Here is a 12,484-nt window from a genome sequence, read left to right as displayed (position 1 = left end):
TCCAATAAATTTTATGCATAAATCGTCTTAGGATAACATGTTTCATGCATTATCTAACTCACATCCTAAGACAATTTATATATTATATAGTTTAAAAAAATCACGTTTTAAAATTTCATTTAAGGAATTCACATAAATTTGATCTTCTATTATTTTATTTAAATAAAAAACCCCACGTTTTATGACATTTTGCTAAGTTCGAATGTGATCTCTAATAGATTAACTAGGTTTTGACACATGTCTTCTGTTACATGTATAAAAAGAATTAACCTTATAAATCGAAAGTTATTTAAAATGCAAAACTTAAATTCAATTATCTTTTGTGTAAAGTTAATTATTAAAATAATTTAACTAAATATTTTAAATTAAATTATATTTAAATGACCAAATTTTAAACAATAAATCGATTTATTATTGAAACATATATTTATCAGAATGTTTGTATCAATTAATGGACCATGTTATGTTGAGTTTCGATTTATTGTTAAAAAATATGTTTTGTTTGTCTAAAGGGATTTTGTATATAAAAAATAATTTTATGTTTTAATAAATATAAACACTTTTTCTAATAGATAATTTGTTTAACAAAATATTCTACGAATAAAAAGAATTAGCTACCATAAGTTTTAGATATATATATTCTATAGTAAAATAATTATTTTATAAATTTTTTCTATAAATTTCTTAACAATAACATTTGTTGTGTAGATGCTTAACTTCTCCAGTTTTGTTTTTATGTGTGTTTGAAAATATTTTTGTATTCATTTAAATACAATAAATCCTGAAATGGTGATGGTTTAGGAAGTTTGAGCATTAGACGAATCCTTGAGGCTTTAGCATAAAGTAGGGAATAGATTTGTTTAGAGAAGTTGGGAGAGAGAAGATTCATCAAACATGATCCTACTTGGCACCAACTGGTTGGATATCAAAATGAGGTAAAAATAGTTTTCCAGTAAACCACGCACTCCAAATAATAAATAAGGAGCACCGCTAGGGAGACAATGAGATATGTATACAATGTATACAATGAGCCGTTTATTAGGTCCAGTTAATATTAATAGTAAGAATTAACCCATTAATAACCCTAATCCTATTTTAGCTGTTTAATTTAACATACCACACAATCTCTTGTATTTGCGATTTTTCCCCAAATCACCCAATCCTTTGTTTCGTCCTTATTCCCCAGCCCCCAAACCCAAACCCTTGCTATGTTTGAACACCACACTAACGCCGCATAACCCAACCACTCCCAAACCTTGCTCACACACAGTCCCTTTTGTAATTGAGAAAAGCCACCCATCAATTCATTACTCCTCCTCGGTGGTATAACGAACGGCGCTCTCTTGGTCTTGATCACCCAGCCGTCTCTGCAACGGAGGAGCTTGGTGCGACGCCGAAGATCGGAAACGCCTACAACGTGCCGTCACCCAGGAACCTTGAAGCACCCGACTTCTCCTCGCCTCGGCGCTTTCAGCACCTATCATCGGAGCAGCGGACCACGGAAGAAACCCCCACCTGCTCACCAACGTACGGTTCACCCGAAGCTCAAAGAACATCACCGCTATAGGAATCATAATCATCCAATGTAAGTGGGTTTTGTTGTTCATTTTTGGAAAAATTATAATCGCTGTTGCATGTTTGAATGTATGTATATGCTGTTGATTCAATCCCTGATGACACATGGTGAGAAAGCCGTGGTTGCTGTTTGTTATCGCAGAGACTAGTATGTAGTTAGCTTAGGATCTTGATATGCATGCTGATTTAAGTTTGGAGCGGGAAAGGTCAGAAAAATTTGGGATTGTGGTTATATAGTGGTCAATTTTAAATCTTTTTTGTCCCTTTCTGTGTGGACCATGTGCATGCAACGTGACGTATACTGGCAACTCATTGTTGAAAATGGGTTGACATTTGTTGGATGGTTACTTTAATAGTATATTGGATGGTTATTTTAATAGTATATTGGATGGTTATTCTTCAATTTTTTATTCTATTGTGGTCAATTTTTACTTATTGCTGTGTTCCTTATTGCCACTGTCACCACAGAATTTGAGGAAAATTGTTGTTATTGGTTTGTGACCACTGTGACAACATGAGGATTGGTGTTATATGCACCGAAAAGTATTTAAATAAGTAATAATAATGTGTAGAGTGTTTTCAAATTATCAATCTTTCAAAGTGGAGATAGTGGTTATAAATTGGCCTAACTTACTTAAAAGGTCTGGTATACTAGTTTAATAAAGAAAAGCTTTTTTTAAAACTGCATAATTTGGCCAGCTTGATGTATAGTCTTATGTAATAGAAGAATGCTTTACCTAAGTAATGAGAAACAGAAACTTGTAACATTATTTCATGTTCATATGGTTTATAGGTGGAGTCAACTAGATCATTCATTCAGGTGGGTGAAGTACCCCGTATATAATAGCCACATTTTAATATGCTTTAATGCCTTAATAAGCTTTCTGTTTCATCACATTAAATAAGGGTTTTTTTTAAAAAAAATAAAATAAATATTAAATTTCCAGATGTAATCACGGATACATTAGTCTTCAAATTTTTATCCTAGTGTGGGCAATTTTTACTTATTGATGTGTTCCTATTGCCACTGTGACTACAGAATTTGATGAAAATTGTTGTTATTGGTGTGTGATAAAGTTAATTAAATTTTCATAACATGCCTGGATAGTTAGATTTATAGGCACGGACGACAAAATTGCATTTACGACACTCTAACAAGGTATTATATGCGGTATGGATCTAAGGTTAGGTTTGATGCACTTGAGGTGCAACTTGTGTGGTATGCTGTTTTCTGCAAAGTAAATGTGATTATGTGTTAATTTGTTCTATCTTTCATCAGTTTCTAAAATTGACATCATTGTTAATAGATTTGGATGGTCGACTTGATAGGGAATTAGATGGTTGGATTACGTATTTGATGATATGTATTCATGAGCTCGTTTTCAAATCTCATTTAGGGAAGGTGGCAAAAGGGAAATTGTGAGGTTCGATCTTTATATGAAATAGGCTGTAATTTTTCTGGCCTGGATACATATGTATGATATTGTTGTGCCATATAGCGTCCAATGATTAAGTTTACATCAATTGCAATGTAATATAATGCTATTATTTTCCTTATTTTTTCACATTTTTTCAGCCTTTTTCTATAAGACGTTACGACTCAGGTTGCTGGCTGAAATTTGTGTGGGTAAATTAGCACGGTGCTCGATCAAAACTAATCCCTAAACCGGCCGACGACACACTCAGATGGGTAAAAAGGTATCATATTGGTTAGATGAATAATTGAACATACTTGCTTATTTTTTAGGAAAATATGCTGATCCTTTTTTGTTGTGCTCAACAGAAACTAGTTGAGACGCGATGCTCACCCTGCTACATTAACAACTTATTTACCCATTTCGAACGACATAATGAGCAGGCTAAGTTAGCGGAGATTGATGCCATTGGATTTGACTACCTGCGCCGGGTACCCCAATGGCATGTGAAGCAGAGCATCATGATCCAGTTAGCCAGGGCCTATGACGTGGAGACAAACACTCTGAGGGTCGACGCCGGGGATATTCGCATTACCGCCGAACTAATCGGCAATGTATTCGGCATACCTTCGCAAGGTTAGTGTAAATTATGTAATGTGTAAAAATCCCGGCGCGTGGTTATGCTTTTATCCATGTTGACATGTACTTATCATGGTAAACTGTTTCGCTTCGCGCAGGTGAGCCAATACCGTTATATCAAAAACAAAATGAATCGCATGTGGCGATAAAGATGGAATTTCAAAAGAAAACTACAACCCAGTTGCGGGACTTTCTCTTCGCCTGTCCGATGGAAACCGAGCAAGAAAGGCTGAGCTTTAGAAGATACTTTATCATGATTGTTTTGAAGATGTTTCTTAACCCTACAAGCCAGCAGACTGTTTCTCCATGGCACCTCCCTCCGATATTGGACGTATCTAACCCAAGAAGATTTCATTGGCCATATCAGATACTAAAGTGGTTGCGAGATGCGATACGGAAATTTCAAGACGAAAATCGGGAAACATGTGGCGGGTGCATGTTTGTGTTGCTGGTATTGCAAATAAATTACGTAACTTTAATAACGATCTATTGCTTTGTATAGGCTTTGTATAGGTTTAAGTCCTAATATTCAAATTACTTGTCTATAGGTTTTGTACTTTCACCGCTTAAAGCATGGACCGTTGCATGCATGTCGTGTACCTGAGCCTTGGATTATTGAATGGACCACTAATGAACTTGACAAGCAGGCCGACCATGTTATCTCACAGGTACAAACTCTAATAACCTCTTTTTAACATTACAGTGGAACACAAATGCAAACGGAAGTTTTCACGGTGATGTATTTGATCTATTTGCTGTCCCATGCTGAACACACAGGGTTGCATAGTCAACAATGAAAGAAAACAGAAGAAAAGGAGAAAACAGACTCCTAATGAAGCAGTTGTCGAGAAGGGAAGGAGTAAAAGGCCCCGCAGGGACGCTGACCACTCACCGACTAGCAAAAGCAGAACTACATCTCAGCCAATCTACAAGGAGTCGGATAAGGTGATCTGCTTTATGTATGATATGCTGTGCGCCTATTTAATTGGATCCTTACTTATCCGATCGGATGGTTGATTCTTACCATATATTTTGCGTTCACAATTTTTGAAAATTAGTTCACTTTGTGCCTGCATGGTTGGTTTTAATGTTTGGTGTTTATGAATGAAAACTTCGGATTGCCACTTTAGTGACCGTGAATAAATTTACATGGTTTTATTTTTAATGCTTGTTTGTATACATGCCCAACTTAGGTTCTGATCTGGAATAGATATTTAACTTGTTTGTTATTTATTTCTATGGTTGTTCCTGTGTGAAATAGTTGATTTATGCGGCTGCCAGTTTGATGGATTGTCTTAAAGTAGTTTTAGAGCATTGTTAAGTATAAGTGTATTAATTAGATAATTACAGCAAATCAATCACGGGGTGCATCTACTTTTATTTGTTTGGTTCGGGAATTAGGGGAAAAGACAAAAACAGAAAAGGAAAAATTATTGGATAACTATCTATGCCTTTTGCCAACTTGTTTTGACAAATTGTGAAAAGGGAAAAAAAGGACAATTCATGTGCAGACACGATTACAAGATACAAAAGTACTTTACATTTTGTTTTGCCCGTGCATTAATATTATTGCAGAGTAAAAATGACCATTGTTTTGGCACCGTTTATTTGCTACCTAGCTACTATAATATATACTTACACTATTAAATTACAAAATTAATAATTTTTAATAAATAAATTTTTATTTATTATAATATAACTATTAATAGATTCGAGCTCCTTTCTTGACTTTATTTTTTTTCTTATAAAAAATATTGTAAGTTCTTATACCGCCACATGATAAACGCATATATTATTTTAATTAATAACTTATAATTCGGATTTAATTAGATTAGTCGCATGATGTACAATATCTTAATTTAAAGTAGTTTGCATTGATGATTGATGGGATTGTATTGGAAGATTTTATCGGGAATGCTGAATTGAATACATTCGTTGTGTGTTTTTCTGTTGGGTATTTATTTTGGGTTGAGTCTGGTAATTAAACAGATGCGGCTAATATGCTCAACCTAGTTTCTGATCTTAGCTATGAATATAAATTATGATTTATTTATTTCCATGGCTTTTCGTTTATGAGATAATCGAATTTATGCGGCTGCCAGGATGATGGACCGTTTGAAAATAGTTTTGGATGTTCACTTTAGTACTGTTGCTGATGTTTGCTTTAGTAGGGCTGTTGGATGTTCATTTTTTTATTTGACGACATGTATCAATATACACCACAGGAGTACAGGACTGGTACAAGGAGAAAGGTGATTGCCCGCAAAAGCCGATCTAGAATTGGCACCAAAAAAGGCATTCCAAGGGAGAAAAACATAGTAAGCAATGCTGCACCATTGGCAGTCCCAGACTCTGATGAGGATGACCACATGCCGCTTGCTAGAAGGATACGATTATTCCAACAGCAACCTCGGCCACGTGATGCAGAACAAGCAGAGCCCGTGTGCAATGCCAATCCTAAAAGTCCTATAGAAGAAAACACTAAACACACGGATAAGTCTCCACACACGCCACAAGCAGCACATGTCCAGCTCAGTGACTATGACTTTGACCGGTTAGTAGTTTCTAGCTACCCATATTGCATAAGTTTCTTATGTATTTGTCATACACTGCCTTGTGACTAGCCGTCTACCTAGTCATAAATTGTTGTCTTAGCTAACTTCACATCGCATTCCTTTGCAGTGAATTCGACATCTCGATCATTCACTGTCCTGAATTTGAGGAAGTTCTGAATAATGTTGAAAAGGGGTGCGAATCAAAGGCCATGGTCATGCAGCCCCTACAAACTGTATTGCCAACCAAATCAGGCTACCATACACCGAGTCCGGGGAGGCCCAGCTTTTCACTCGGGTTAACGCAGTTTGAGAAGACTCCAACCCCTTCCCCGATTCAATCAATTCATCCAAGCCTTAAAAAAATAAAGTTGGGGGAGATTAAGGAGGAACAAATCAGATCTTGGATAGTGGACTCGTCCTTGAACAAGAAACAAGATTTAGCTTAGTACGAAGGACGGGAATACATGGTATTACAAAGGAAGGACTTCTGGTCCTTGAAACCCCGCAATTGGGTCAACAGCTTCGTAAGTATATGAACCTATTCGTTCACTTTAATTTCATATCTTTATATCGGTATATAGTTTACATTTGCCAGATAAATTGTTTAGGTAATTCAATGGATGTGCTACTCTTTCAACGACATCGAATCATCAAGGTTCAAGCGAGATTTCTATTGCGTGTCTCCAGGCATCTTGGTAATTACATTCTTCTGATTACACAGTGGAGTAGTTTTCGTTTGGATTCTGACTGTGTGTGGTTCTGCAGGAATCAGTGACACGAGATGAGCATCTGGCGTCATTTATTGATGGTGTGAGGCCAATTTATCCCGGTCTTAGCCCAAGCTTCGGCGACGATACAAGGTTCTTTGACAAAGTAGTGGCAGCAAAGAGAAAATGGGTAAGTTGCTTTTTCAGATATGAAAAATCTTAGCACGTGTTGTGTATGTGGCCTCACGCAGTCTTTGGATTCGAATATTAAATAGATGGTTAGAGTTCATTGAGTTTATTCGACTATGATGTTGGAAGTGGGTTATCCTTTGATGTGAGTATGTTGTGGTTCTAGAATGCTTGAGGGAGGTCAATATTATTTTTTTTATCTTTTTGCTTATTTCTCCTAACGAGATGGACTCATTCATATGCACTGTTTGCTGCAGTGGTTATTTCCTTATTGTCGGGGAGGTCATTGGTGGTTATATGCATTTGAGGTGAATGCGAAGCGAATGGCTATACTCGACAGTTTGCATTCTGCACCAGTACATGATGAACGAGATAAGCTCGATGCACTTGTGGTAATATGATGTACTTATTTTATTTAGTACACAGCTATATTATGTAATACGATAGCATGTTATTCGAGATCGTTCGTTCCATGATTTTCAGGGGAGACTATGTGAGGATATGGCAAGCATTGCGATTCCTGCCTTCGTTCGGAGTACGTACGGCCCAGCTCGTTCCTATGCCAAGGTCCCAATCCAACCGAACAAGTGAGATAAAATTATAACCTAAAACTGAGAATTTTTAAGTTTCCTTTGACTAATGTGGGATAGCACGTAGCAGGTTTTTGACTTCCTAATTGTGATAGTGTTTTATTTTTCCGTAGCTTTGACTGTGGCATGTGCGTTATTAAACTAATGGAAAGGTGGACAGAAGAGCATGAACTCTACGCATGGGACGAGGTTTGTTATTGTAAACATTTGTCAGGATTTCATTATTCATGTTGTATGAATATCAATGTAACGGTTCGTAATACAAAATCGCCTGATAAATGTTCTATCAGGATTCACTCAGATCACACCGGATGGAGTTGATGCTGGATATTATTTGTGGCCAACACAATGCATTGATTCACCAGATTATTTCATTGTTGGAGGAAAAGGGTAAACCTGTTCGGTGCAATGCGCCACGGAACAAGAAGAAGGACGTTAGTTCACCATACACTGCACCTAGCACGAGGTCATTGCTTGAACGTGCGGAAGGATTACCGAAGGGGGCACTGCGCAAAGGGAGGAAGAAGTTGCTTACTTAGGCTTAGATCCAGTGAATTAAACTACCAAATAGTGATTATTATACTTGCTAATGATATGCTTACGGATTTATTTATTGCACATTAGAGTTACATGATTCCGGTTAGAATTTTTTTAGTGTATACATTAAAATGATATGTTGGTTACGTTAACAGGTAAGGGTCTTTGTTTTTTGGCAGCTTAGCTTCTCGGACTTATCAATGCTATACAGTAAACTAGTCATATTTATTCATATTGGATTATGGGGACAATGACCATCCACTGTAATAATCAAACTGAACATCCTATAAGGTACTATAATGAACATCCGCTGATTGGTAAGAAATTGTAATTTCTAAATTTGATTGGAAGTCTTAACCAAATTCCAACAATCTCAAGTCACCCCCGAGTGTAAACACAAAAAGTAAAGAATTTTTTTATATAATTTTTTATTTCTCTTGCAGCTTAGATTCATGTGCTTATTAAACTTGTTTAGTAAAGTAACTACAAAAGAAATCCATTCGAAAGGTGAAAATGAACATCCGCTCATTGATAAGAAATTGTAATTTCTAAATTTGATTAGAAGTCTTAACCAAATTCCAACAATTTATAGTCACCCCCGAGTGTAGAGACAAAAGGTAAAGATTTTTTTATATAATGTTTTACTTCTCTTGCAGCTTAGATTGATGTGGTTATTAAACTTGTTTAGTAAAGTATGCATGTGTGTGCATATTGGAGTAGATGATGAATGACCATCCTTGAATACAGTTAGAGTAAACATCCTATACTTTAGTGTAATGAACATCCATTGTAACTTGGTCAGAAATTAATCAAAAAAACAAATCGCTGGACAATGAAATACCCATGGATACCCAACCATGTTTAGGGTGAATACCGATAATCCAAAGTAAAAGGAAAACTATGATGTAAATTCAGTATGCTTTCAATTCATTGGAATAAAATAACGCAAAAGGTTTCACTCGGGTGACATTAACATGCTTCATGTAAGCAATCCAATCTTACTCTCTGATCAACTGCATAGCAACTCAAAACCTATATGATTAGCCATGAAACCAGCCTGTTCAACTAATCTTAAAAAAAATAAGGAAAATAATGGGCTGTATAACAAATCTTAATTTTTGTTAAAGGAGCTTAACAAAGACATGAAGCCACCAAGTTGTTCGGGATCAGCGTGGCCTACAACACCACCGAATCTTACATCTTGAGTTGGCTTCGGACAAACCACCTGGTTAACAAAACAAAAGGTCAACAGTTAACTTTTTCCATAGTACAATACCAAATAAAGATACTGGGTTGATGTTGATAGACACATTTACCGGTGGATCAGGCTTGTTTCTCTTCCGGGCAGATTTTTTAATTGACTTCTCCAGGGCAGCGCCGAGCCTCTTACTCTTTGGGCGGCCCTTTGTGTTGACCTTCGATGGGGCTTGGATGTCCATCACTGTGGCAACATTCAAACTTGTCGAGCCAATATTGTTGTGGGAGTCCGCCACACTCTCGGACCTCTTCTTGGCACGGTGAGCAGTCAGCTTAGCTCTCGTTTCTTCTAGAGCAGCATGAAGCAAGGCCGTTTCTTCGTCATCGTTTACAAAATCCTGAGCAACATTGTAGAAGTGTGCACATAGTCCCCTGAATGCAACATGACTCTCATCCGACCGGCTGACATCGTGACTACTCTTGACATAAGTATGCTTGCGCTTTATGTTCTTACTCCAACGAGAGAGAACATATCGATTAGGTACTTTATACACCTTGTAATAATGGAAGACTGCAAGACAATGACAGCATAACACTCCTGAACTCTCAAATAGATTGCACTCACAACGAACCTCCTGCGTGGATCGTTCGAAGTGGACGTCGTATGGAATGCAAAGAATAGCTTCATTCACTAGTATTTCCTCTTCAACCTTCATGCATGCACCTGGCCCCTCTTCAGCAACAACAGAGACCCTACAATTAGCCTTCTTGACAAACTCTATTTGAACATCCCTAAACATGCAGGTAGTGTACTCCTGCTGAAATTGTTTCTCCATAGGTGAGGTCGTTGCACAAGGGATAACCCCCCTCGAGTCTGCTGCGTCATCCTCCAGTTCCCTTTGCTCCTTAATTCCAAGCACATTGTCATATTCGTGAACAAATTGGACCAAGCTAGTCCGACTGTGTAAGAAATTTCCATAGAATGAGTGCATGCTCTCACTCCTTTGCGTGCTCCTCATGGCAGCCCAAAATTCACCCTTGAAGTATATTGGGACCCACATGCGTCGATCATCAAAGAGGTCTACATAAAGAAAAAGAAACTTCTTATTAAATCATATATAGCCACCTAACGAAAATATTTCAACCATCGAGCAAAAAATAAGTGTACACTAACAGACCTGACAGCCATGTGTTGTTATGTAAGTTGTGCTCGTCTATTAATTCATACCAGTTATCCTCAAATGACTGCTCGGTTCGAGAGTTCCACACAATATCATTGAACTCATCATACAACTCTCTGTACCGGCGATAACCTCCAAGCTTGTGCGGTAACTTCTTCGTAATGTGCCAGATGCACCACCGGTGGCGTGTATCGGGGAACACATTTTTTATTGCACAAAAAATGGATTTGCATTGATCGGTGATGATCCGCTGTGGAGCAGTTCCCATGCACTTGACCCATTGGCGGAAAACCCACTCATAACTTGGGATTTCCTCATTTCCAAGGAGAGCACAACCAAGGATGGTCGACTTACCATGGTGGTTGACACCGACGAAGGACGCAAATGGTAATCCATGCCTACATACAAAAACAGCAACAAAAAACAAACGTCAATCACGACCAAACTATGAAAAAAAAAAGAAAGAAAAATAATTCCATAGTAAATGCTCCATACTTGTTTGTGCTGTATGTGCTATCAAGTGACACAACATCTCCATAATATTCGAACGACGCCCTACACCTTGCATCCACCCATACTGCACCCCGAAATTTACAGTCATCATCCAAATTCACCGCGTAGAAGAAGTTGGGATTGATGTCCTTCATTCTCATGAAATAGTTCATCATCTCTCTGACATCAACGTTGACGTTGCTGGTTCGGAGCCTAGCTGTAATATAGTTTCGTAAATCCTTTTCTGAGTATCCCAGATTAGATGGGCCCCCAGACTCATTTGCCAAAGCTAGGAAAGTCTTGTTTGGTCGAATCCCAGCCTCATCATTATCCTCGATCACGCACTTCGCATGCATGGTCAGCTGCCTATACTCATGGTAATGCACCGCTTTCCTCGCTGAACATGGGTGCGAGTGACTCAGCTCTACCTTGAAGAAAACCCAATCATGCGCCTCCTTGTCAAACTTCACGTATATCCTTGCCTTACACCCAGCGGCTGAGATCCTATTCTTCCGCGTTGAGGCTTTGACACGAGACACACGGAACCCATCCCTATTACAGTGAATAGCTTGATTAATGGGTTGATTTGTGAGCTTATCACAGGTTGTCGTCCGTATCTTAGTGGCAAACCCGACTTTCTTTGCGTATGTCACATAGAATTCGTGAGCCATTTGCAATTGATCAAACCGCATTCCAACACAAGGTATTTCATCTTCTCGAAGGCCATCATGATCCGGTACCTAAGTATCAAATTTAAAAAAAAAAATAAAAACAAAAACGTTAATGTTTAAATCAACCCTACAGTTTCAAGACACCGAAAAAAATTAAATTTGAGAACAAACCTGGTGACCAGGATCCATCTCTTCACTTCCAACCTGGGAGAGATCCAAAAGCGGCATCTCCTATAATCGCAAAATAAACGAACAAATGTACATTCAGGATGGTTACTGTCCCAAGCATCATAATATAGGACGAAACTAAAATGCAAACCTCGTAACAAGTATCCATTTCTTCACTTCCAACCTCAGTAACATCCAATCTTGGCATGGCCTATAATCACAAAAAAAACACCGAAAACTAGATTCATGTAAACTATTTAAATAATCAACTAGCAAATGAGATTTAACAAAATCCTCACCAAACTCCATAGATAAGGATACAGATGTATAACTGGACCGCATTATTCTACACATATTAATTAGGAAAAAAATGCATCGATATTGATAGAAACTGAATTTATTATTTTATTTAACCTATTATATCATTACCTAGTTTATGAATCTAATGTCACTAAATTAGCATTTTTAATGCATATGGCATCTATGATTTATACTCATGCATGTATTCGGAATCTAATCATGAATAACTCTTATTATTCTATTCACCTTACATCTACAAGAAAAGACT

The 12,484-nt window shown here is 37.5% G+C and overlaps 1 protein-coding gene across 1 annotated transcript; it reads right to left on the bottom strand.

Annotated features, from left to right (window-relative positions):
• Window positions 1-9,216: 9,216 nt before the first annotated feature.
• On the bottom strand, window positions 9,217-12,258 carry LOC130981256 (protein FAR1-RELATED SEQUENCE 6-like). The gene is made up of 8 exons (XM_057904860.1): window positions 12,238-12,258; window positions 12,068-12,127; window positions 11,920-11,979; window positions 11,081-11,817; window positions 10,583-10,983; window positions 9,524-10,485; window positions 9,350-9,432; window positions 9,217-9,277 (listed from the first exon to the last, which is right to left on the bottom strand). The coding sequence occupies exons 1-8, from the start codon at window positions 12,256-12,258 to the stop codon at window positions 9,217-9,219; spliced, it is 2,385 nt and encodes a 794-aa protein (XP_057760843.1).
• Window positions 12,259-12,484: the final 226 nt, after the last annotated feature.

Source organism: Arachis stenosperma, chromosome 5, assembly GCF_014773155.1.
Source record: "Arachis stenosperma cultivar V10309 chromosome 5, arast.V10309.gnm1.PFL2, whole genome shotgun sequence".
In the NCBI taxonomy this organism is placed as follows: domain Eukaryota; kingdom Viridiplantae; phylum Streptophyta; class Magnoliopsida; order Fabales; family Fabaceae; genus Arachis; species Arachis stenosperma.
The sequence above is the reverse complement of the archived record's forward strand: the minus strand, read 5'-3'. Positions and strand labels throughout refer to the sequence as shown.

What these genes read in the sequence shown, in the direction of transcription:
- LOC130981256 (XM_057904860.1), bottom strand. Translation starts at nt 12,258, where the DNA reads ATGCGGTCCAGTTATACATCT. An exon ending in TAACAACACATGGCTGTCAG is followed by an intron (nt 10,486 to 10,582) that starts GTCTGTTAGTGT and finishes TTCTTTATGTAG; the next exon opens with ACCTCTTTGATGATCGACGC. An exon ending in GAAACAAGCCTGATCCACCG is followed by an intron (nt 9,433 to 9,523) that starts GTAAATGTGTCT and finishes TTTGTTAACCAG; the next exon opens with GTGGTTTGTCCGAAGCCAAC.